Source organism: Plectropomus leopardus, chromosome 21, assembly GCF_026936395.1.
Source record: "Plectropomus leopardus strain MGB_pleo_1.0 chromosome 21, ASM2693639v1, whole genome shotgun sequence".
NCBI classification, from domain to species: Eukaryota; Metazoa; Chordata; class Actinopteri; order Perciformes; family Serranidae; genus Plectropomus; species Plectropomus leopardus.
This window is the reverse complement of record NC_142196.1, coordinates 856,960-884,687: the sequence shown is the minus strand read 5'-3', so window position 1 is coordinate 884,687 and position 27,728 is coordinate 856,960. Positions and strand designations below refer to the sequence as shown.

At 39.2% G+C, this 27,728-nt stretch overlaps 1 protein-coding gene across 1 annotated transcript in view; it reads left to right on the top strand.

Annotated features, from left to right (window-relative positions):
• Positions 1–27,728, top strand: part of cubn (cubilin (intrinsic factor-cobalamin receptor)) — a 117,976-nt gene that overhangs the window by 45,239 nt on the left and 45,009 nt on the right. The window contains exons 23-38 of the mRNA XM_042510417.2: positions 421–610; positions 1,579–1,739; positions 3,528–3,709; positions 4,306–4,462; positions 5,265–5,455; positions 10,284–10,443; positions 12,493–12,674; positions 14,675–14,843; positions 15,557–15,738; positions 16,300–16,456; positions 17,331–17,447; positions 17,544–17,657; positions 18,853–18,981; positions 19,111–19,243; positions 22,025–22,230; positions 23,313–23,494. Of these exons, the coding sequence (XP_042366351.2) occupies positions 421–610; positions 1,579–1,739; positions 3,528–3,709; positions 4,306–4,462; positions 5,265–5,455; positions 10,284–10,443; positions 12,493–12,674; positions 14,675–14,843; positions 15,557–15,738; positions 16,300–16,456; positions 17,331–17,447; positions 17,544–17,657; positions 18,853–18,981; positions 19,111–19,243; positions 22,025–22,230; positions 23,313–23,494 (2,612 nt within the window). The remainder of the gene's footprint in view (positions 1–420; positions 611–1,578; positions 1,740–3,527; positions 3,710–4,305; positions 4,463–5,264; positions 5,456–10,283; positions 10,444–12,492; positions 12,675–14,674; positions 14,844–15,556; positions 15,739–16,299; positions 16,457–17,330; positions 17,448–17,543; positions 17,658–18,852; positions 18,982–19,110; positions 19,244–22,024; positions 22,231–23,312; positions 23,495–27,728) is intronic.

The window sequence follows — 27,728 nt, the reverse complement described above, 5'->3', positions numbered from 1 at the left end:
AAAAAAGTGTCAGTTTTTGAGCATGAATATGTTAAGAGTTGGTGCTGCACCTGCAACTCCATTTCAAAGACTAAAGATGTTTGCCAACAAACGTCTGACTTTGTGTGTGTGTGTGTGTGTGTGTGTGTGTGTGTGTGTGTGTGAGAGAGAGAGAGTGGGTGAGTAAATGATATTAAGTTTGAGTGGAAGACTGAGTCTAAACAGATATTTTATTCCCATTTAAAACCCCATAGAAATACAATATAAAATGTCTGTATACCATGCACAATGTCACACTGAATTATAATCCATTCATTATCATTTCTAATTAAGTTTTGACAGCACTGACAAGGTTGTGGTTATGGTGGTTTTTAATTAGGATAAAATGAAGACTTTCATCTATGACAAGGCTGTGCTTAAACCTTATCTCTCTCTCCTCAGACTGTAGTGAGACTTTCACCACCTCTACAGGGACCTTCTTTTCACCCAACTACCCAGACTATTACCCCAACAACAGAGACTGCATCTTCAAAATCATTGTACCAGTTAACATGCAGATTCTGCTCAACTTCACCAGCTTTGACCTGGAAGGCTTGCCTCCATCCTGCAGCTCCGACTTTTTGGAGATTAGGTAAAGATGACTTCAAGTTGCAAAGCTTTATTGGGAGGAACACAGGTTTGGATACAAAAACACAACCAAGGGACACAAAGGTTCAACTTGTCAAAGACAAAAAAAGGCAGAAAACCAGCCAGGCAAAGCAACAAAGAAAGGCAGATTTAGACAGGCAGGGATTAGGGAAAAGACAGAAGTCCAAAAGTCAGGCAGAGCATCATGCAGGCAGACAACAGGCAGGCCAGTGAAACACCTACTGAAACACTTACTGAAACACTGATAACAGTCTGACAGGGAGCAGCTGGAAGAGGGCTGCTAGATTTTCTGCAGCGCTGATGAGAGAGGAGGAACAGGTGAGCAGGTGGGTGGCACCAGCATGGTTAGTACTGCAGGGAAAAAAGCAGACCAGGAGAAAATAATGATGTAAATGAAGCAGCTTTTGTGACAGAGACACTGTGAAATTTGATAAATTAATTTTCTTTTTTGAATCTGATAGCCTTTAAAAATAAAACTAAATATGTCTATTAATCTTAGGTTATGTATATCCAACTTACTTAAAATTTAGTTATATATTATTAATTTTATGTTTTAGCAACTTAAATATGACAAGTTTAATGAATCTTTCTAAATGTCAGTAACTTCATTAAACCAACTTTACTGTGCCGTATATACATATTCTTACATATACATATGATCTATTCAAGATCATTTCACTTGTCATTTTTAAGTTGCAACAACTTTACAAAATGAATATTTGAGTGAACTAATGATTAGATATAATGTAAACATAAATTAAGACTATTGGTAATATTTACTTTCCTTTATCAAGGCAGTCAGTTTCCAAGATTGTTTTTTTTTATTTTACAGTATATGTGCCTTAAAGACCAGCCTCCAGGTGCCCAAATGTTATGTGATTTCTAAAGAGAGACACATCTGTCTCTCGTTATTCACCACTTCCATCCTGAATTTTCCCCCATCTTCTGCAGGGATGGAGGCTATGACATATCTCCCTTGATTGGTAAGTTCTGCTCCCAGCAGAGGCCTCCGGTCCTGACATCCCATAGCAATCGTCTCTGGGTTCGATTCCACTCGGACTCCAGCTACACACGTCCTGGATTCATTGCCCACTGGGATGGCACACAGACAGGTGAGTGCTTGGTACTTCCAATTTCAGGCTGATGAGTCATGACCAGCACCACATGGAGAGAATGTGGACTGTGTTCATGTGCACTTCATGGAGAACACTGTCAAATGGTACATCCTCGTGGAAATTTATACTTCATACCATTCTTGTTATATTAAGGTCCAAGTTAATTTAATTTGCACATTTCTGATGATGTTACTTTTTACTACACTGAACACACATAGAGCATCATACTTTGAAACACAGCACTTAAACAGTATACACATGGACATGCCTTATGTTATATTTTGCTTTGATAAACAAGCAACAACCAAACATTCACCGGTCACCCTTCAGGTTGAAGGGATACTTATCCACAGTTCGTGTATTACACACAGCAGATGCCAGTTGGCATTCCCAGTTTGGTGTAACAGGCTGGAATCTGACATGGGAACTAAGCAATCTACTGCTGAGGAGGGATCAGCAACAAAACATATTTTAGCCACCTACAAAAACTCCCGCCTGTTTAAATGTATGCTATATTGAGAGTGTTTTCATTACTTTACCTTTCTCCACTGAGGAAAACAGTCATTTTAACTTTCTGAACACAGGAGCTGCTGCTCTACTACTGCTTTATCAGTTAGCTAGTGTCATTGAAACCGAACCAACCCTTTTAAACACAAAATCATACAATGACAGAAACAAGTTAACTGATCTAGGAAAAGTGAGTTCCTGGTGTAGAATTGGTCCTCACAAATATGTAGTTACTAATGCATACACATACACACACACACACATAGTTGTCTGAGGAGAGGGGATTTCTCTTTGAATTGCCTTTCCAGAGGTTTCTTCCCATGTCCATGAGGTTATTCTGTTGTTCATGGGAAGTTTTTTCTCGTCTTCTAAGAAAGCATGGGCTGGCCAGATGTCTATCAGGCCCAGCCCCCTTTAGCAACACACAGCTATTAATTTCTTCATAAATGTAATTATTATCTCTTAAAAAAATAAATACACAAAAATGATGTTGTTTTTGACTGTTGATGTTGTTTTGACTGTACTCATGTGTAATATTGAATACTTTGTGATGAACAAAGAACTAATTAGTTCTCGTTTCAGAGGCTTAGCTGACTTTGTCCAAAGCAGTAGATTAATATCCTTCCATGTCAGACTCCAACCTACTTCTTTAAACTGTGGGTCAACCACCACTTACTGCATGTATCACACAGCTCCATCTCAAAAACTCTCAATCATCCCTTTAACGTCAACTCTCGATGTTAGTTTACGTGCTTGGTCAGAGACAGGTCATCAGCTGTGTACCTGAGCAGCTTCATATCATTATGGAGAACGTCAAGAACAGTCTGTTTATTTATTGCGTGGTTGTTATTTTTTAGTAGCACTGCTGACAAAGTACCATTTATCCAGCACTATAAGCTGTGTTTAGCAGTGCTTAACCTGTCTCTCTGTAGCCCTGACCAATCAACAGCTAAAGGAATGTTTCTGATGAATCTCCAGAGGCCCTTTTTCTTACCTTAAACAACAATGAAAAATGTGTTTGCCAGAAAAGCTGACATGATTTTAGGTGGACTTGAGTTTCATATATATTAATATTCTTGTATGAAAGGTGCAATAATGCTGCTCCCTACACCACGTTTTATTTTTTAGGTTTAAATGTAAAAAAGCAGCTTTGTCACTGTGGCTCTTTGTTGTGAAATCTGAGTCAAAGCAACCTTAACATAATCTCATTCTTTTTTGAGTGACTAGTCAGTTCTGTTATAATGCCTACCTAAACAACTGAAACATGTTATCTGCCAGGCTGTGGAGGGGTGCTGACGACACCGTCTGGAGGATTTGCCTCTCCTAACTACCCGTTCCCATACCACCCTAATGCTGAGTGCTACTGGACCATCAGGACCAACCAGGGCAGCCAGCTCCTCCTCTCTTTCCCTGATTTCCACTTAGAGTCCAGTTCCAGCTGCGCTTACGACTACCTGGCTGTGAGTACTCCTTCTCGCCGTGTGTGGTCCCTGAATTTATCAAATTGAGTAGACAGAAAATCCCAGCAAACAAGTTCAATTTTAGTTTTCCTTCACTCTTTGAAACCTGAGCAAAGTCATTTGATTTCTTTCAAGAACATAAGGAGAAGGCATTGAGCCACTCAACAAAAAATGGCCCAAAAATTAGCAAGAAGTTTGTAAAAATGCACAAGAAAATTAGCCTACATGAAATTAAGCAAAAAAGAAAGATAAAAAACAAACAATATATATATATATATATATATATATATATATATATATATATATATATATTGATAAGTTACGCAGATCATTTTCTTGACACCTTTCACTTATATCTTGCAGTTTATGTGACAGTTCTTGCTATGTTGCTCATTGCCTTTTTCCCCCTGTTTTTTTTTTTTCAATCAAAGGGTTAAATAGCTTGTAAGGGGTGTCTGAAGGCAGCACAGGAAAACTGGTGCTGATCCAGGTCTTAAAGAGCTAAACTTTGGTAGCCTTTAAGCCATTGATCTTTTTTTCCCTTATTTTACCATTTAACTACTATGTGGCTGTGCTATGTATGTGTATGTGTGCAGGTGTATGACGGTAACAGCAGCAGCTCTCCAGAGCTGGCCAGGCTGTGTGGGAATCAGCTGCCTAGCACCATCAACTCCTCCAGCAATGAGCTCTACGTCAAACTCCGCACCGACAACAGCGTCAGCACAGGAGGCTTCCTCACATCGTACAGCACTAGTATGAAAGCATACACACATACACACAAACACACCTCCAAGTGTGGGGGCCTCCAAGGTGCCTCTTGCCTGGGGCCCCCAGAGTGTCTAGAAACACCCCTGGCTGTGAATAAGCCAAAGAAACATATATTCAGTTAATAATCCATGGTCCTGTTTCCTCATGTTGATAATATCTGACTGTATGTAAAGATGGATGACGTACCCCCACTTACCCCAGCTATGCTTAAGTGAAGTTAAAATCTCTGAGATACGGGCATTACCATCTTGCGCTGGTGACGTTATTAAGAGCCAGAGTCTGCACAGTAGCGATATCCGCAGTGGGAGAGTTCCTGCGAAAACACCTGTCAGATCAATTGTAAGCAGCTCCATTGAATAAGAACGCATGGATTGGCTGTCACAGCTGTCAATAATGATGAAAAACCCAGTTTTTCGTAAAAATTTTGTAAAAAAAACACAATAAAACCAAACTTATCACATAAATAAATACTTGGACAAACATCAGGGCTATGAGAGCGAACGTCAGTGTAAGAAACCATCTTTGGAAAAAATGTATTTGGTGTGTACTTTGAGTTTTTAGTTTGGCCTATGTCCATTCACTGACATGGAGGGGTGGGCTTTATGACCTTTACTACAGACAGACACCAGGGGACAATCCAGACTGAAAAGTTACACTCTATGATTCATAAAATGTATGTAGCAAATACTAGCTAAACTGGCCAGAATCCAACTGAGTCATCCAAAACAGATGTTTTGTTTTGTAGCCTATTGCATTTGCATCAGGCGTGGGTTGTGTTTGTTCCCAGAATGCAACAATGTGCTGATCTCAGGCCGTCACATTGGACTGGTGGAGTCACTGAACTATCCCAACAAGTACCCACACAACACTGAGTGCAGCTGGACCATCCAGGCCAGCAGTGGAAACACCATCAACTACACCTTTTTATCCTTTGAGCTGGAGACCACGTCCAGTCTGTGTAGCTATGACTACGTCAAGGTGAGCACGCACACACACACGCACACACACACACACACTGTTCAACAATGTCAAAATTCAACATTCACACATCCTACATCCTCATACGTACTCATCCCAAGTTGTCACATATCATATCGCATCTGCTGTTTGCTGGAACATCCACAAAGACACATTGTTAGGATTTGGCAAAAAAAGCAACGACAAAAAAAAACATCTTGGATCAGCTTTACATTCATACGGGAAGCAAACATCGGGCTTCTGCGTGAAAGCCCAGGGTTTGTTGGATGCATCCATCAATCCATTACCCCTCCTTCTCACCAAATACAGACCTCCCAGCTCTTTATATTATTATTGGTAGTATAATTACCATTAGATCCTGATTTTGTGTCCAAAGATCTACATGATTTATGGAGTTACGAGTGCTGTGTATGACCCTCTGTCAAATCACACACCTGAAAAAACACAACACTACATGTATTTCATCAGCTGCACTGAAAAAGATTTGATAATCAGAAGTTGTTGCAGGAGCTTTCATTACACTTGAGTGAGACTATTGTATGGGTCAAACAATCTGTTAACAGACATCATGACAAAGACCCAGCCAACATATGTATGTGGGTGAAAAATGGGCCCTATATGGGACTGTATGGATTCCATAGTGAGCCCACACCTACAACTGCTCACATGGGTGGGTTTACCACAGTGGCCTTCAGATAAGATGTCCATTTGGGCCCATACCCACTTGGTTCTCAGGTTGCCCAAGCGTTGCCAATGTGGGGCGCATTTGTGTAATCCCACACATGTACGCCATTGCAGCACATTCTCATCCCAAGTCATCATATATTACTTTGGAGTGGACTTCTGCATCTACATATTACGCTCCAGGTATCCCCCTGCATCTGCTGTTGACATTTCGGGCTGTCAATAAAAGGTTTAGGCAACAAAAGTAGGTGTTTAAGTTTAGGAAAAACATCATGGCTTAGCTCTACATTATACATACAGTATATATTCAGTTTATTGAGTTTGGACAGTGCACATTAATCAATATATCAGCAGTAAGCATCAATGTAAATATGCATCATTATAATTACATTAAAAGAACGAAACTACCTACAGTAAACAGTAAAAAAAATAAACGAATAAACATGATAAGCTTAAAAAAGCCCCCAGGACCAGCATCAGAGGAGAAAGTAGTTTATGTATGGGTACATGACTGATTTGTTTTCAACCAATATTCAATTTTTTTTTTTTAAGGTTGAGTAGTTGTCACAGTCTCTAATATGTGCTGGTAGCTTATTCCAAGAATGCGTGTAAATTTAGTCCTATGCCGGTATATTACAGTCTCCCTTAGTTAGCGGCTACTGTTTATTCCATTATTGTTTTTTTTCTGTATGAAATAATTTAATGGTGGGGGCGGGCAAGCCATTTCAAAACCTTAAAAAATAAAACAAACATCACAGAACTATAACTATCGATATCTAAAATATTAGAGTTACTTAGGATGTTGCAGTAATGAAAATGCAAAGGTTTCCTATCTAAAATTTTGAGTGTTTTCTTGAAGAGAGACTTGATGGGTTTTAAAGTGCTTGCTGTTGTATGTGATCAGGTAGTATAACAGTATGATAGGTGAGAAAAATATCATTGCATGCATATACATTTTAGCTGACTCTAAAGTGAGAAAAGGTCTTATATGACGAAAATATTTAATCTTTAAGAGAAGTGTTTCAACCCGATGCTGTGTATCAGCGTGTTATACAGTTGCAACATGTTTCATCTAGCTGTATTATCAACTGACGCCACCTGTCCACGTGGATAACACTAGTGCGCTAGAATAAACAGAGTAATGACAAGCAGTCAGTAACCGCATTGATTTACAACATACATGGAGCACATAGTATGTAGTTTCATTATTATATTTTTTTTTAAAGTAAAACGTGCTAATATCTGAAGATTAATGTTAACAGCTAGGGTTAGATTAAACTGATTAATCTCAAACTTGGGAGATTCATACATTTCAGCAGCTAAAGAGTCAGAGGCAATAGAAAAAAAGCAACTGAGTGCTAAACAAGGATAAAAATATGATTAAAATACAAAAACAAAATATATTGTAAAACACAATATATATATATATATATACACACATATATACACATACAGTATATAGTACATTTATATGGAAAATGTATAATTACATAATATAAATATGAGTGATGTGGATTTAAAATATATGGTTATGCTGACATATTTTAAACTTAGCTTACCATGGTAAAGGAGCAGGTTGCTGTTTATTGCTTTTATATATATATATATATATATATATATATATATATATATATATATATATATAAACGTGTATCTTATTTATCTTTGTCTTTCTACTGACTTACTAACTGCAATTAATTAATTTCATTAATATCTACTAAACTCAGAAACATAAATAGCACATCATGCAGTTGGTATGTGTCCTACTTTTGTGGTGTCCTCTCAGATAGTCTCCACCATGTTTTGCTGTGCTGCATGGGGATGATCCAGGCATCTAGAGAAAGGCATGCTGACACACAGATAAGGAGAATATTGTTGAGTAATGCCATCAGAAGTATTTTTACAGTCACCACAGATTACAACTACAAAAAAAATGTGAGGTTATCATTTTCAAAAACTGCATTAGAACATTTTACCCAAACAAAGAGCACACTTCCCCATTGGGAAGCCTTGTATATGTCAATCAGTCAGTCAGTCATTTTCTGTAACTGCTTGTCCTCGTAAGGGTCGCTGGGGGGCTGGAGCTAATCCCAGCTGTCATCGGGCGGAAGGTGGGGTACACCCTGGATAGGTCGCCAGACTATCGCAGGGCCGACATATATAGACAGAAAACCATACGAGCTCACAGTCACACCTAAGGGCAATTTAGAGTCACCGATCAACCTGAGCTGCATGTCTTTGGACTGTGAGAGGAAGCCGGAGACCCTGGAGAGAATGCACGCAGACACGGGGAGAACATGCAAAGAAGGGGCCTTGTATATGATTTAATGAAAATAAGGAAAAGGGAAAGACTTGCAGAAGACAGGGAGCTGATACTAAGGATGAGGGATGACTCCATTGAATCCCGTGTGGCTTTTTCGCTGAAAGAGAGAGGGAGGAAAGGACAGAAGAGAAGACATGCCTTTATAGGTGCTGGTAGAAAACCACTTTGGGAGACGGGGTGTGTTTGTTCCCCAACTTCAATTATAGAACTTTGTTAGTTGTGCTTCTCATAGTGAATTACTTGCATGGAAATTAGCTTTGATTTGCTAACCTCAGCATTTGTCTATAGTGTTTCATATGATAAGCCTACAAATATTGATTCTTTTTTAATAATATATCAGACTTCGATCCTTTGTCAGCCTGTGTCCAAGCTTTTTCCTTTATTTAAAGAGGTCTAGGCTAATACATTGTTCTATGTCATCACACCACTGTTATATGAGAGAGAATATAAGAGAGTGATTTTAATACAAAGATTAAACCACTGCATGTGAATGCATGAATTAGTCAGATCTGTGCTCCAGAGGAGAGCCTTCATTAGGCTGTGTAATATTGCCCTCTACTGGATTTATACGTTAATGAACTGCATTTTTATAACCTGCTTCGAAACAGCATGACCTTCTTGCATTTTATTATGTCTAGCCATTCTTCTGAAGTCATTTTGGTGAAAGTAATGCAAAATTTGGTAATACATTACTCTCCACAGAGAGTAATATTGTACAGTAACTTATTTAATTTAAATAAAAGCTAACTACTAATATGTATATGTATAATTGTATAATTCTATGTATAAATTCTGTAAATCTATAATCTGTATAAATTCTATATAATTGTATAATTCTATGTATAAATCTATGTAGAATTGTTTTAAAGTTGCTTGCCCAACAGTGTATATGATATATCTAGTAGAATTACATCTATCTTTAATATAAAGTATAACAGGCTAACATGTCAATATGATTCCTTATTGCTAGAACTATTTGAGCCTACTGTGTTTCACTTTTCTAAATGACTTATGCTGTGATCTCATTCAGGTCTTTCAGCTTCCCTCCCTTTGCCATCAATGGAAAATCAGCTGAGCTGTAACATAATATAGACAAATGGAGTCAACAGAATCACAAAGCTAAAAACACTCACCCTTATATTGCGTTTCTGTTTATAGTAATGTTTTTTTTTTAAAGTTCTATCAAAAATATATGCACTCTGAATCCATATCAATACTAATGTACCACAAAATAGCACTCATATAACAAGCACCATGTTATATTTAACAAACCTGACATGTAACTCACACTGACCTATAAAAATAAATCACACAAGCCTTTTCTCTGCTTTAACTCCTTAGTGTTAGATGAAATTATTCAAGAGCAGGGCATTTTATATTAAAAGGCTGTTAGTAGCTAATGATATGTGTTCAGTATATACATTATAGTGTACTAACGTTAGTTTATTTTGTTATCATGGCATTGCTTCATATATCTACTAATTTAGCGGGGTTAATGAAATATCATGCTTTAATGCATGTTTATTTAGTTAAGATATGCTGATAATATAAAAAACTCCACTGCTGTAAAAAACAGTCCACTGGAGCAAAAGGAGATGATGCGACTCTCTTGATAACACTGAGAGAAACACTTTTGCAACATTTGCAAATAAACCTTTCCTTAATGAAATTCAGTTTTCAAAACTCAGTTTTTAAGTTCATGGTGTCAGAGTATTATAGTGTTGGTGTTCCTGTTATTTTTCTCAACCTAATACTATATGGATATATTTTTGTGACTTTGTATTAAACTCTCTACTCATCCCACTATCTGTCCTGTCCCAGCTCTTCAACGGGCCGAATGAACAAGCTCCTCTGATTGGTACCTTCTGTGGACTCTCGCCCCCCCCAGCCAACACAACCACAGGCTCCACTCTCACCGTGGTGTTCAAATCTGACTCCTCTGTGTCCATGTCTGGGTTCCAGATGATGTGGTACCAGAATGGTAAGAGGGAAGGGTCTGCTGTTGTTGTGAGACAGATCAACAGCACAGCATGCAGACATGTGTTCATGCTAAGATTTTTCTTTTAAAGATACAGAATAAGTGCATCAGATAAATTCGTCAGATTGTGACGCTCAAGTAAGGAGAATTTTGAGCATGTTTATGGTGTGCCAGCTGATTTGTGGCACACTTGGTGTCTACCACAAACATGTGCACTTTATATTCATTATTTCATGTTTGTATTTATGTGTGTGAAACAAACTCAACTCAACTCAGATATAGGGAGAGATGGAGAGGATGCGTTATGAGACATTACAGACAGGTGTGTTGGAGTCATGGACAAACTGCCAATCACATTCTCTACTCTACTGCCCTTTAAACACAGGTCTGTCCTGTCAGGATCCACTGAGAGTTTGGAAAACGAATTCAAACTTTTCTTCAGAGGACACTAAATATTGCGTCAAACATGCAGAGTTTCCATATGAATGAATATGTCAGGTTGAATACATAGTGCCAGGAGCAGATGATATTTAACACTGAATTCATGTTTCTGGAAATGCTGAAGATGATTCAGAATATCCTGTGGTCACCATGCTTTCTGTGCCCACTTCCTGTGATTTTATTTGGCATCACAATAATACATACAATTACCATCTACAAATCGCCTTTTACTGCTAAATTATTAAGTCACAAAGTTTGTTTTTATTTCAAAACAAGTGAAAAATTAATGCCACAATATATGTTTTTTTTAAGGAATTCTGTATTTGTCCACTGCTTTGGACATTATATATTGGTGGTATAAAAAGTAACTTAATGGACTCAATAAGGGTTTGAATATCATATGCATATACATTTACTGAAAGACAATGGTATGAATGGAAAGTACTTACCTACAGACATATTTTTTAGATGTAAATTGAATGTAAATATTCACTTTTTATACCATTGATTCATGGTGTCCATTGCAGTAGACAGATACGTATATACCCTTTTAGTGTATGATGTCCACTGTAGTGGACATATGCTATTTGAAAATTTGACCTAGTGCAGAACTCTGGACATTACTGTTGCCAAATTCCACAGAATATGGTGACACACACAGTCATTTGCATGAATACACTTTTAGAGGATTAGTGGGGACAGACGGTCCTTAATGGGAAGAGAAATTCTACTTGACCTGCGATTTTGTATGAAACTGTGTGAACTGCCTTCAAAGTTTTAGCCTCAAACACTAACTGACTGGTAATGAATTCAAAATAGTGTGTTTGAGTGCAGGATAGCACATTGCCTTTTCTGGTTATTTAGTAACAGCCTTAGATCTGGTGTGCTGAACTGTGACAGAACATAAATTTTCTAGTTAGAGACTCCAGGTAGAACAGATGCCTGAAGGTGATGGCTGTTATAACTGTGATAAGTCACACGACTAAAGGCCTGCTGTATAGGCTACTAGCTGTCTTTGATGGCAGATGCCAGTAAAAATGGTCAACACAATCTCATCCCAAGTTGTCACATATTGCTGCTTTGTCAGTGGACTCTTGCTTCTACATATCATGCTCAAGTTCATTCCTGTGGGTGCTCTTAATGTTATGGGATGCTACAACCAAAGCTGGGACATAAAAAAAGAACATGGCTTGGATAAAGCAACAAAACGAGGTTGTAAGTTTAGAAAAAAATCATCATAGTTTAGCTCTACATTTATATAGGGTGCAAACACCAGGCTCCCAGGTAAAAGTTGGGGGTTTGTTGCAAAAGAAAGCCCTTAGAGTACAAATAAAATCATCCAGTAGCTTTTTACACTCTCGTTTTTTTTAAATAACTTAAATATGAGGTAAAATGAACCGAGATGTTAATTCAGGTTCAACTGTGAATCTGCGGCTCCCAATCTGATTAACTGGTCCACTTGTTGCTTGGAAAAGTACAGCTGTAATTCTCGAGTCTGGATCATCACTACATGAGAGATATTTTTCAGTATAGCCTGATGTTTTCATATACTTGTCAGAAGAATTGGAAGCAGATTCTTTACTCCCCTCTGACTTGCTGTGTTCTCTGCAGGCTGTGGTGGGGAACTCTCTGGTCCCAGTGGCTCCTTCAACAGTCCAGACTACCCCAACAGGTATCCAGAGAACAGGGAGTGCATCTGGTATATAAGCACGTCAGCCGGCAGCAGCATCACCCTCACCATCCATGAGTTTGATGTGGAGTTCCACCAAGACTGCAACTATGATGTGCTGGAAGTAAGATATCCGTCCGCCTGTGGACACTGCATAGTTCTAACAACTGTACTTATTGCAGCATTGCTATGGGTGGTGAGGTGGTAAGCATAAGGTGAAATGGTGATTTCTGATATTTCCAGCAGCACAGTGAGGGTCATCTTAGATTAGAACTCCATCAGACAACTTCTCTGAGCTGGAGACATCCTCTCAGCTTACTTCATTGGTTACATTTAATTCAAAGAGAGACTCATAGGACTCATCTGAGACAACATAGGACAACAACAACAACACAAAACAAAACATTTTTTTCAGAAAAAAATGAGGTTTTTGCAGTGCTTTATATCCAAATACAGAGCAAATACAGAGCAGGGAACAGGTGGGAAAGATGCTAAAAAGCCAACAATTTAATGCAACCAGTTCTATGAAAAATCAATGGGACATTAAGTCATCTCATTATTTTACATCAACTTGAACTTGCCATTGTAATGTAGCTTCTGAAATAATTTTTAATGCAGGACTAGTCGATAACTAAAGTCTTACTTAAAGGATGATAACTCTTCAAGGAATACTTAGCTGACTTTTAACCAATTTTGTATCAAAACAGTGTGGGAAGTATGTGTACATGAACTGCTGTAAATTTCCCTCCATCTAACCAGTGCATAGCTCCCCCCTGGCAAAATTCTTCCAAATGACAAATTTTACTACAGGCTGTACTTCCACCATGACAGATACAAAGAGACTTACCTGATCTTAGCGCTGATCAGTTATATACCAAGGTTCTGTCACTGTGTGGTCTATGCTTAAATGTTTGAAACTCATTTAAAATCCCCTGTTTAGCTGTAATAGCAAGAGTCTGTGAACAGACACACTGTTTCCTGCACAGTAAAAATGGAGGCTGACAAAAACTGAGATCAAACAGTATTTCTCGCCTTAAATGTTTTCAGAAACATGTTTTAGCGTACTGTTTAGCTGAAATATGAGATCCAGCCGTTATTGTTTCACATGGACTAGCCCACATTACGTCACCCCCCAGCAGGAGTGTTTGTTGGTCTGGTACAGTGCAGTGCATTCTGGTAGTTCTAGGTTTTCTACCTCTTGAGCAAAAGTGTCATTTTTCTCTGTTTTCTCTGGTCATGTAGCACCAACTTCAAAAATGTTTGTGATTCAACTGCAGAGACAGATTTGTTTTATGTGAGGACGCTATAACAGTGAAATGCTTATTTAAGGCAATGATTATATTATATGAGCCTAATAAGAAAAGAAAAAAATATGTGTAACAAAAAAAATGTAACAAATATATTTTTGTCCATCTCAATCAGAATGAAAATTTTCATGTTTACACTGTAGCAGGGTGATACAGTGCAGTAAAGCTGGCAGCAGAAAATATTCAGTTGGGGACACCATGTGTCAGAGACTGAGCTAGTATTGATGTAGCTGCTTCACCAGAGCTGTTGCCTGTGAACTGAATGTTTATTTTCACTACTACAAGCTGTCTCCAATGTCATTCCCATTAATATGGAAGTTCATCCAACTAGCCTTACAACAGCAGACCAAGTGTAACCACACCAGATCAGGACCTTCTCAAACAGCATCTTCACCTGCAAGATCACCTGAGAGCAGCTTCCTGAACAGCTGATGCAACAGTTGGTTTGCACAACTGAAGAATTACTGCGCAAACCGTCAGAAACATCTCAGAGCAGCTCATATGCATGCGTATCAACCTCACCAGGGTCTTGAACTGACAGCAGTTCCTCACTGTAACCAATCTGAGTGGTTGTTTGGATGGTTCGATGTACTGCCATAAATAACATTGGTGATGTTTTAAGGTAATGGGGACACCAATGTATTATGCGAGACAATAGACAAGACAACTACTGAGACACTTTTGTTGATATAAAGTCAATATACGTATTTCGTAATAAGTGACTGAACAAGTGACTTAACGGTGTCACTGTTGATCTCTCTAAAACAGTGAACAGCTTTGTATTTGGCCCTTTGAAAATGACCTGTCTTCTCCTCAGGTATATGGAGGCCCCGACCTGTTTGCCCCTCAGCTGGCTAAGCTCTGCACCACCACATCCAGCCCCATGCAGGTCTCCAGCACCGGCAACCTGCTCACTGTGCGCTTCAAGTCTGATGCCTACGTCAGCGGGCGAGGTTTCAATGCAAGCTGGGCTGAAGTTCAGGGAGGTGAGTGGCTATATGTCATACCTCTGTCTGCTATACCAAAGAATAAAACACATTATTACAGACTGTGTATGTGTATCATCAAAGGGAAAGAGTGGGTAATTCAGCTTGACACATAAACCTGTATGCTATCACTGATTGGATTGTTAAAATTAAAAAAAACAAAAAAAAAAACAAACAACAACAAAAAAAACCCAAAAAGATTCAAGCCCTGAAGAGCTATGTTAGCTTTAGTGGAGGTTGCTTTTACTAAATACAACCTTTACGAGATTAGTTGATCCAAACAACAAACAAAGCACATCAGAAACAATATGAACTATTTTAGGTACAATACCAACAAAAAGTGAAGTCACATGTTGGGTGGCCCTGCTGACCAGCGTTGTTTTGGGAAGTCAGACGCTCAGTTAATGTTGCACGTCTTTCTTTAGATCATTTAACTCAGTTAAATGATAGGAAAGACAAAACTCTGCTTTGTTTGCATTGTTTTATTCTTTGTTGGGATGGTGCAAATATTTTTAATACATTTATTAAGTCCTTATATACATTTCCCATGTGTTCTTTGACTTCACTGAGACTATAGAGGTGGAAAAATAGTGGAGGTGATATTATTCCAAGGGACATGAGCTGGTCCCTGGTACATATGTTGTCTTGCACAGGGTCCATGGCTGAAAAAGACCTAGAATGTCTGCTCTAATGAACTGTCATTGTTCATGCAGGCTGCGGAGGCCCTGTCACTGCTCCATCAGGGGAGATCCACTCTCCTCAGTATCCCAACAGCTATCCCAACAATGTGGACTGTTCCTGGGTTATCAGTGTGGACCACAACCACCGTGTCTTCTTCAACTTCTCGGACCTGGACATTGAACCTCATAGCAACTGCGCCTGGGACTATGTAGCTGTGAGTGACTCATTTAGGAACATTTTAATTTTAGATTAAGAAGATTGTGTCAAAGCAGTTTTGTCATGTTGCTGAACACAGGATTGATGGTTTTATCCGGACTTTTCCTATATACTTTTTAAAGTGTCTGACTGAGGCACTGAATCCCCATGGGCAGGCCAGTGGCAGTTCCACAGCTTACAGTGTGTGTGTATGTGTGTGTGTGTGTGGGGGGGTTGGTGAGTGTGTGGATGTGTGGGTGGGTGCTTGGTGGACTGTCACTCAACACTGGTTCTCTGGTCCCAGGAGAGATAGCCAGGCGCAGTCTCAGTCAGGGGGGTCGAGATACAGTGTTCACTGGCCCCTATTGGCCCCTGCTCAGAACCACCATTGCCTGTAGCACCTATTGCAAGGAATTCTGGTAACATCTCATATCAATAATATTAAAAGCTTTACACCCGCTCCCCTTGTGTGTGTGTGTGATAGGTGAATGAGAGGTGCAAAGCTGCATTTTAAATTCCTTTTCTGCAGCAGTGCTGATGCTCCATAACTTTACTGAACCATGTGTGTGTCCCTCTGTAGATCCATGATGGTCTGTCCATAGCTTCTCCTCTGCTCGCCCGTGTGTGTGGCACCAGTCTTCCTCCTGCCATCACCTCCACCCAGAGCACCATCTATGTTCGCTTTAGGTCTGACTCCAGTCGCAGCCACCGTGGCTTCAGTGCTCGCTTCTCTCAGGGTGTGTCTCCTTTAACCTTTCTATTTTATCTCCACAGTATAGATTACATATCACATCAGTCAACCCGTTCATCAGTCCTGTTTCAGTGCATGTGGTGTCACCATTTCTATTCTAAATTGAACATCGGATGAAATGAGCTTTAGGTTTCAATAATCGAAATCAAAATTTAATCAGGGATCTGGGGATACGCCAAAAGCATTGTTGAGTGGTACGAGTTTGTAATGTGAATGGTGAAACTCCTGCTGTTGTACCCATTTTTCCATCTAAAGGCTTTCAAATAAGTAACTGCTGTTACATTATCAATTAATTATTTCATTTCGGCCATATGTTCTTTGTTTGGTACATTCCCCCCAAAATATGGCACATATATCACACACGATACTATGTTCCTTTTGAAGCAGAATGCATCAAAACAATAAACTGCTGATCTTAGCTGTCAGTGCTGAAAAATGTTTTTATTGAAAGTAAAACCTTCTCTTTAAAATTGTAAATCAAATTGTGGCAAGGATTTAGACAGTTTAGACACCTCTATTCAGTGCTCACTAATGCTGTATAGACTCACATCAAAACAGTTTTGCAACTTTTAAAGTTGCATTAATCACTCAGTTAAGACAACAATGTATTCATCATTACAGCATTGTTTTAGAGAGTGGGATATGACCCCTCTTTAGAACACAGTTTTTAAATATTCTATTGCTTGATTCAAGACAGGCATAAATCAGTTAATTTCAACAGCACTGAGACCTTCTACATAAATTAAAGTCTTCTACTGTTGCAGTAGTCAAGTCGTCCATGTAGGTTTGTAGGCAGCTCAAACTTCATGATCTGTTAGTCGAGGGGTGGAAGACCTTGACGTTTTGTTTGTTTTCAACAGCTTGTGGTGCAACCATCATAACCGATGACATTGGTGGGGCCATTGCCTCGCCACGGTACCCATCACCATACCCACCCAATCAGAACTGCAGCTGGATCCTCAGAGCACAGGAACCATGTGAGTTGTGTTCGTAAAGACCCCCACACAAGAAAACAAGATTGTTGTATACATGGTGTTATATACAAAATGTTTTCTTTGCGTCTATGTGCTCAGTCAACCATGTGACCTTGTCATTCACCGACTTTGAGTTAGAGATGATTAACTCCAACTGCTCCCATGATGCTGTGAGGGTCCTGGATGGAAACAACTACCATGCACCTGTTATAGGTAGTTATACTGCGTGTGTGGCTGAGCATGTGTGTGTGTGTGTGTGTGTGTGTGAGAGAGAGAGAGAGAGAGAGAGAGAAACAGAGAGAGAGAGAGACACACAGAGAGACAGAGAGAGACAGAGCCTGCACTGTGTGCTGTGTTAGATTATTTTTACTAGGGCAAATTTTTTGAAGGTATATGATGCAGGAGTTGTTGATAACTGTTTGGTAAGAGCATTACCAGTGAAAGGGAAAGTGAAAGCTAACTGTCGCTTTGTCTGCTTCACTTTTCACCTTGCTGTAGTTGTGTTTTTTCTGCACTTTGTCCACAATCTTAACAGCTTCCTTGTGTATACCCACTGCTTACAGTCTGACACCTGGTTGCTACCTTTCTATAGACTCCTTTAGGGCCAACATCACAATGACATCACAGTGTTACCTGGAGGCACAACAAAGGAAGGAAACATGAATTGCCACCGCAAATTTGATCACAAACCAGAACAAAAATCGAAGCTAACTAATGTTAAATTTAACAATAATTTAAAAAATATTTAAACAGTTATGTAATTAGGTTGATTAGGTTGTTTTTAAATATAAGTTGTAGGTTTGCTACTTACTCAGCCATGCAAGTGCAGTGCACCTTCAAAATGTAGTTTATTGGCTCTGTGGGCCAAGCCTGGTATGTGGCTCTCTTTTGTCCTGTTGGCAGAATTTTGGACCGCATGACACAAAAGTCATTAGTTAAACCTTAGTATTCAAAGTCTTGACCATTTATGACCATTTAATACATAGTTGTTGGCATGTAAGGGCTTATACACAATATACTTAACTACACACAATATACTTAACTATACACATCAGTTAAGAGTCAGTGTCAGGCAATTCCACCTTTGGCAGTCCTGTCAACTCATCCATCCTGTGAGTGAGAGCATACAGATTAACCGGTCTGCATTGGTCTGAATTTCTGCAGATAGATTCACCACCACACACTAAGTGTGGTCAGAAGCGATGATTTAGAGGAATTACTTCCTTTTACATTGCACAAAAAACACCCAGTAACATGTTTTGTTTTTTAGCAATAGCCAAGTCTGCTATAATTAACAATGATACAATATGTTATGACATTACTGAGCTGAATTTGGTTAAATGTGACAAGCCAACTGCTTTAGAGATATATGAAGCTTCAAATTTTGAGCTTTCAAATTTGTTTTCAGGGCGCTACTGTGGAAATGAAGTACCTCACCCAGTGACATCCTACAGTAACTCTTTGGTGGTAAACTTCATCTCCGACTACTCTGTATCTAGAAGAGGGTTCAGAGCCACCTACTCAGCATCCACCTCCAGTAAGACATGCTCTCAGTGCCTACAGTTCTAGCTGGAACATTGCAAATTCATAATCCTTCTGTTGCCATACTTACATACTGATACTGACAGAAGCTCTGACACTCATTCTTCTCCCCTCTTGTTCTCAGGTTGTGGAGGAGATCTGGTGATGGAGACAGGTGCATTTAACAGTCCCAACTATCCAGATACTTATCCGCCTAATGTGGAGTGTGTGTGGACCATCAGAAGCTCACCAGGGAATCGTCTCCAGCTCTCATTCATGTGAGTCCATTTGAGCATCAGTGATGAAACATTTTGAACTCTAGCTTTTTGAATTTTTATTCTATTCCACAAGCCTCCTCAGCAAATAAAACTTAATCAGGTGTCATAACATGACCAAAGTTCTTTACCTTTAGTCACAACAAGTGATCATATGTCCCTGTCTCTGGTCAAAGATTATCTCTGGTGTCAGATGTGGCGTAAATCCCAAGAACCCACTGATTTGTCCTCATACAAACAGAAACTTGCTTCCTTTACCTCTTCCTTGCAGTCCGCTAAGAAAGCCTTCTATCAGAACAAGATCTGTGCTGCTACTGATTCCAGAAAACTGTTTATGGTGTTTAACTCCTTGCTTTCTCCTCCAGCTGCTCAGCCTTCCGCCACACTCACTCCAGACATGTTTTCCTCCTTTTTCACTGAAAAGGTGGCTGCAATCAGCAACCAGTTCTCTGAGCCTGACCAGCCCAGTCAGCTCAAATCCACTACTGCCGCTTCACTCTGCTCTTTTGCTCCTCTGACCGAGGATGAGGTCTCCAGACTTCTTCTGAGCTCAAAACCTACAACATGTCCTCTCCATCCAATACCCAACCGCATCCTGCAGACCATCCTGCCCACTATCAAACCTGCAGTCACACACATTGTCAATTCCTCCCTAAAAACTGGCACTTTTCCTGCTACTTTTAAGCAAGCCCATGTCACCCCACTGCTCAAAAAGTCTAATCTCAACCCCGCCCAGGTTGAAAACTACAGGCCAGTCTCACTTCTACCATTTCTATCGAAAATACTGGAGCGCGCAGTATTTAACCAGGTCTCTGAACACTTGCGGAATCAACAACCTACTTGACTCCTTTCAGTCTGGCTTCAGGTGTGACCATTCCACTGAGACTGCACTCCTGTCAGTCACTGAGTCACTGAGACTGGCTCGAGCTGCTGGTCAATCCTCTGTCCTACTGCTGCTGGACCTGTCTGCTGCCTTTGACACGGTGAACCATCAAATCCTCCTCTCCACACTCTCTGAGCTCGGCATCTCAGGTTCTGTCCTATGGTGGTTCAAGTCCTACCTCACAGACAGATCCTTCAGAGTGTCATGGCGAGGAGAGGTGTCTAGGTCACATGGCCTATCGACAGGGGTTCCTCAGGGGTCGGTGCTTGGTCCCCTACTCTTCTCTCTGTACACCACCTCACTCGGTGCAGTGATCCGCTCCCATGGTTTCTCCTACCACTGCTATGCTGATGACACTCAGCTCTTCCTCTCCTTTCCACCTGATGACAGAACGGTCTCAGCTCGGATATCAGCGTGTCTGGCTGATATCTCCACATGGATGAAGGAACGCCACCTTCAGCTAAATCTGTCTAAGACCGAACTCATGGTCTTTCCAGCTTGTCCATCTGTTCAGCCTCGGATCAGTGTCCAACTTGACTCGAGCCTACTTGTGCCCACAAACTCAGCCAGAGCCCCACAGGGGGCTGTGCGGCACTTCCTCTGCCACTAGACGGCAATACCTGTGACCAATCACACCTGAGCCACGCCCATTTGTGATTGTCCACAAAGCACCTGAACGTGGCAGGATGGATGGGGAGGAGTGTCCGCATGATACACCTCTGGATAGCATCAGGTAATATAAGGAGCACAAGGGCCCTGATAGGACAGATGGAAGGGGTGGTGGATGCATCCAACAAACTGAGGACTTTCATCTGGGAGTCTGGTGTTCGCTTCCCATGTGAATGTGATTCATGTGGAAATGTGTTGTTTTTTTTTCAACACCTTACCATCAGTCAGTCATCCTAACTATGTGCTTTTGTTCATATTTCAGTGTTGGCATGTTGGTAAAAAAAAAAAAAAAAAACATGGTTTAACAATAAGCTTACGCCCCCTAAAAAAAACAGACCTGCTGATTAAAACTCATAAAGAATAAAAAATAAAAGCAGTTAAAGCGGTTTTAACTTAAAAATCTGAATACTTTTTTATGCAGTTTGGCTGCAGTTTGGCTGCAGTTTGCTGCGGGCAGCAAGTCGAACACATGCTAATGTGAGGTCGCCTTTTGTAACTTGAGATCCAGACATTCAGGAGGTCTTAACTGAAAGGCAAATTATTTGAATTATTAAGATCAGACTGGAATATAAAACTACCAAAACATGAAGGTAATTTATTAAAAAAAAAGTGTAACACCAGATGGCAGACATGCAACTTTATGGATGCTAAAGAAGAAAAAGTACAACAAAGTTACATGACATTCTATAAACCTTGCTCAGTATGTGTAGACAGAGGAAGAGACTGAGTTCTTCCTAACTTCTATACGAGACAAAGAAATTACAGAGATATTAGATTGGCTTCATTGAGTGGCTGCATTAGAAATGAACCTGCCAATGTTTTGGACATACATCGGCATTGTTACTGGAATGCTATCTCGAGAGGAAAATCCAGTAACATTGTGAGAGGAAAGTTGCGTAATATCACTTAATGGAAACGCTGTCATCTCACAATTGTGTTTAATTAAAATTTTGAAAATAGCCATTTAATTTTGTGCAAATCTGTCATTGAAACCCACCAATTGTGAAGGATAGCAATTGTGTGATACTGAGGTTTTTTTGATAGCCGGTCATGATGTTTTTGATGTGTGGCTCACAAACATGAATGGAGAAGGTAAAACTAAGCTGGATAGAAGGTTGCTGGCATGATAAAGTGCTTCCAGTTTGGGCACTGCAGAGTTAAATGTTTCATCCTTTTTATTAATCTTTGGCTCAGAGAATACTTTATTGACAGTGTTCTGGTGTTGTGTTCAGTATGTTTCAGCTGCAGGGAGACACTGGATGTCACAATGACTACCTGGAGATCAGAGAGGGGAACTCCACTGGGCATCTGGTTGGTCGTTTCTGTGGAAATTCGCTCCCCTCCAACTACACCTCTGTGATTGGTCACATCCTGTGGGTGAAGTTCGTCTCAGATGCATTTGTTAGTGGAGCAGGATTCAGAGCCTCGTTCTCACACTGTGAGTGTCTGTGTGCCATCACAATTTACTACTCCTGCTTATATTAAAATCACTTTAATATCAACTGTAGCATCTCCAACAGGAAATTTGTTACCATAATTTAATAATATTGACCCTTTTGACACTTGAGCAAACTGGCTTGATTTCTTTCAAAAAGATGGGAAGAAGGCAATGTGCATTGAAGGAAGAAATTACCACAAAAATGTAAGAAATCTGTATAAAAACACAAACAAAACAAAAAAGAATGGAAAGGAAATGACAACAAAAAAAGCAAAAACAAGCAAGTGAAATAACTCTAACAAAAGTGCTTAAAAATAATAATTCTGTAATAATTGAAAATATGTAGTAATGATATTTAATAAATTTGCAAACTTTTTTTTGTTTTCCCAAGACCCCCTAGTTTTTTTTTTTGTTTTGTTTTGTTTTTGGTTTTTTTTTAACAATTTTTCTTGCAATTTGTGGAATATTTCTTTGCTAGTTACCTATTGCCTTTTTTCCCATGCTTTCCAAGTTTCCAAGAGTTCAAAGGTTTGTGAAAGGCGTTTTGAAAGCTGCACAAAAAAGGAAATGAAATTATGTCACTCCAGGTTTCAGAGTGTTTATGGTTAGGTAATATGGTCAATGCCTGTTAAAGAAAAGTTTAGTTTTTAAGTTACTGAAGGTTGGCAATTTAGTTGCTGCACCAAATAGTAACATTTTTTAGCAAATTTGATGCTGTGGCATAAAAGCACCATGTCCTATGCATCCTGGTCTCAATCCCAATTGATCAAATACTAAATTAATGAAAATCACACCAAGCATAAGCAAATGGGGCAACAAAAAAAGGTGAAAGCATTTTTTATTTTTTTATTATTATTATTATTATTATTATTATTTTTAATTTATTTTTTCACTTCAATTTATTTTATTTCACTCCATATATTTTCTGTATTATTATTAATATTATTGTTGCTTCTTTGTGTGCCTTCTTGTTCTACATTGTTCACTTTTTATAACTAACAAAATGTGCAATAAATATATGTTTAAAAAAAAGTGAGAGAGGGGAATGAGAGATTAACTTGGACTTCTTTGCTGTTCCTCAGTGTACGGTAATGATTTGGTGGGGGAGTCTGGTCAGATAGCATCCCCACTGTATCCCAGGATGTACCCCAATAATGCCCATTACCACTGGACCATAACTGTGGATGGAGACAGCTACATCCAGATCCGCTTTTTGGACATGGACATAGAGGATCTGCAGGACTGCATCTACGACCACCTCAAAGTAAGATTGCATGTGCTGTAAAATCACACCATGTCCTTGCTTTAACCTATGATTTGTTTCATATTTTATATTTATATTTTTGTAAGTTTATATTTAATTACAGTCAGAATGTTCAACATGTTCTGACTCCCAGGTCATCAAATATCAACACTTTGTCATGTCCCTCAGCGTCCCATAGTGATAGCCCTTTAGCCTCTGTAAGTGATAGACACATAGTCACTACGTTTACATGATGTTGAAAAAAGTCCAATTATTGAGTTAATCCAATTATAATCTGGATATTTAAAATATATGTAAACATGTTATTCCAACTGAAATCGTACAAAGTTGAATCACTTGAAGTCAACTAACATATCTAGATGATATGGTTGGGGGTTGATTGACTCTTTCATGTATACACCTCAACCAGACCTGAACTGGCCTAAGCGTTCTGCACATGTTCCATAGTCCCCGCACCAACCTTTGACCCGGAAGTCAAACACCATAAATTCCTAGGAGAAGAAGGGAAGAAAACAAAACAAGACAAAGCAAACATTTAAAGGATAGTACGTATGAAATGCACAGCACATGAAATGTGCTGCTTGCTAGCTTTTTTTGCTATGTGACCTAAAAGGTCAACTGGAAGAAGGTCCAATAGCAGCTGGCTGAAAGGGGTCATATTTCCATCTTCCATGGAGGAGTTGGACATACTTTCATCAATAAATGGATTGTCCCCTGGTGCTTGGATACTGGGACAAAGACAGTAGTTCAATTAAATTAGCTAATTGAGCTATAACTGTAGCTGCACTTTTTTGTGCATGGAAACATATTGACTGTAACATAAGGCTCATGTTGTCAAACAGTTGTGGTTAGGTTTAATGCTGGAACACACCAAAGGATAGTCGAGATGATTTTAGGTCTGATTTGCCCCTTTATGACAATCGGGGGGGTGTTCCCAATACGGGGCTGGTTGGAAGCGATATCTGCCAAAATAGTCATTAAGTATGAGGGATTACCTACATCATCTCAATGTTACCCACTGCATCAGATCTCAAATTGTAAATATTCTCTATCTGGCATTCTTTCGACATACTATACTATGACTTTTTTTGACTTTAAAAAAAATCATTCCTTTCAGCCTTTTTTTTCGACTATACTGTGACCTTTTTTTTGTCATTCAAATTTTTTATAATGACTTTTATACTAAGTAATTACAGCAAAAATGTAAATTATATAGAAATAAATGGATCCACAGTCAGACAGAAGAAACAACAAAAATAAAACAAAATCAGACCAAATTAGACAAGTTAAATCAGAAAACAATCACAAAACAAAACAAGAAAAAAAAAAAGAAAACATCTATCCTAACAGGCAGCTACAGAAACCCACCCCACTCCCTCCCCCCACACCCACTCAGCACCATAATCTCCCCTCACATATATACATATATATGCATACACTGTACAGTATAAACATACATACACAAATATCCCATCCCCTAATGCCCTCCACCACCTCTAATGTTTAACGTCTCTGATATGAGCCAGACAGATTTGTCATGTTTGACTAGTTTTGCTCAGGACATTATGCACTCTGGCTATCATACTTCCAAAGGCAGCAGTCTCTGACATGAGTTTAAGCCACTCTGTAAACTCTGGCCTGTGTGGGCTCTTCCAGTTGCACAAAATAAGCCAAGCTGCTACGATAAAACCTTTTACTGTCAATCCAAATTCTGCTTTAGTGAGATTTGTAACCTAATAGACACACTCGTGGTGATTCTGGTAAAGGTCACTGGAGCCACCCTTCAAAATTTTTCAGTACCATCCTCCAAAAAAGATAATACCAAGGGACAGTCCCAGAGAGCATGAATAAAAGTACCCACTTCTTTATTACATTTCCAATATTTATTATCCTGGGTTAGGCCAATTTTAAACAGTTTAAAGGGTGTATAATAATATCTATGTACGATTTTATAGTGAATGAATTTACTTCTGAGGCTGAGTGTTTAGTATGGGGGGAGTTTAAAAACTCTTGAACCTTATGTCTGTTCTGTTGCTCTTCCCTTTTCAGTCCCATGACAGATCCTACACTACTCCTCAGCTGTAGGTATTTCCAAAAATCTGCTTTATCCATCAACTATTTTTTAAGATCCTCAAAAGACATGAATGAGCTATCTCTGTAAAGGTAATTGACAATATGTAAACCATTTGCCAACAATGACTCCCACAAAAATACCTTTGCCCATGCCCATTGAGAATATTGTAAAATCAGATTTCCCTCCCTTGTCGTTTTTGCCGGATTTTTCTATGATAACACTTCCACATCCCCAATGGAGCCACCCACCCCGGTTTAGACTCATAACTTGCTCAGTGTCTTGCCAATTTATTAATTTTGAATTCTATACTGTACAATTCCATGTTTGGAAGACCCAATCCAATTGGTTTGCACCCCCTTGATACAGGCATGCATTCAGATTTCTGCCAGTTTATTTCATATCCTGAAAATTTAGAAAAGGATTCAACTGTAGATAGGACATAGGGGATCGACATCAAAGGGTCCTTGATCAGTAATAAAATGTCGTCCACATACAGGAACATTTTGTGTTCCTTTTTCCTTTAGCAAGACTCCTTTAATATCACATTCTGCTTTTCAAGCAGGGGGCGTAAAGGCTCCATGTTTCATTCCATATGGTAGGCTGAAAGAGGTTGTCATTCCATTTGTTACTACTGCTGCCCTTGGATCTGAATAAATAGTGTTTACCCAGTTAATAAAACCCTCCCCACAGCCATATATTTTAAGAGTATGTTGCAAGAAGCCTTGCCTTTTGGGCATGTAATGAAAAGGCAGCTACTGGGGTGCTTGAGTAGTGGTGAAATATTTTTTAGTCTCATAGCAAGAACCTTTGTTAGAGTCTTACAGTCCACAATGACCAGGCTAACCAGCCAAAAACTTTCTGGTTTAGTGGGGTCTGTATCTTTTTTAACAATTAGGGAAATCAGGGCTTTGTTATATGTTTCTGGTAATTTTCCTAATAAGAATTATTCTTCATACACACTTGTTAAAATAGGGGCTATTTTATCAACATACCTCTTATAATATTCCGACAGAAAACCTTCCAGGCCATTTCAGTCTTGACCTCAACCACTGTTATGGGGCTGTTCAAATAATCCTTCTGATCTATTAGCCTCAGATGTATAAAGATCTTTGAGATGAGATTCAAGATTTTTAACCCTTTGCATTTGCTCTCTCTCTTTTTTTTTTTTTTTTTTACTGGAGTAGGCTATAACCTTCCCCCTTATATAAGCCTTAGAGGCCTCCCAGACTGTCCCAGTTTTACTTGTTGACCCAACGTTTACCTGAAATAAATTATCAAGTCCCCCATCTATTAACTTATGAAATTCTGGTTCCTGAAACAGAGATATATTTAACCTCCACCTATTTTTCTTAACACTATCTGGTTCCAATACTAAACTTAACTATACAGCCTCATGATCATTGAGCGCGATAGGCCCTATTGAGCTATCAGAGATACTCGCTACCAGATCTTTGCTGATCAGAAAGTAATCTATCCTAGAGAGAGATTTATGGTTATGTGAATAGAATGTGTATTGTCTCTCTCTCAGGATGACACTCCTCCAAAGATCCTTCATTAACAGTTTATGATTGCCACTCTGTCTTTCAGAGCAGTATCGGAAAAAGACATTTTATCCAGAGCCTTATCTAAAACTTGAAATCTCCTGCTAGAATTTTAAGTCCATCCACAAAGTTCCCTACTAATTTATTTATTTAATGGAAGAAGCTTGGGTTTTCAATATTTGGAGCGTACATGTTGCATAAATTAATTTTAATCCCATTAATTTTGCCTTCTAAGCATATCATTCTTCCCTCCTCATCCTTCTGTTCTTTGATATTGACAAAATTAAATTTTTTATGAACCAAAATTGCTACTCCATGTTTTTTGCTAGAACATGAACTATGATATATCTGGTCAACCCAGTCTCTTTTCAATTTAACAGCCTCTGAGTTGGTCAGACGAGTCTCTTGTGAGAAGGCTAAGTGGGCGTGTTGTGATTTGAGATAGGATAAACACTTATTTATTTTTATAGGATTTTGGAGCCAATTTACATTCCAGGATACTATTCTTACACAAATAGTCATAGCCTACCTGATGTGTTTTAGATGCCCTAAAAATGAGATGATAACTGGCACAGAGGAAAAGAAATAGTGAGCGTGAAGGGAAAAAGGGAGGTGCCAC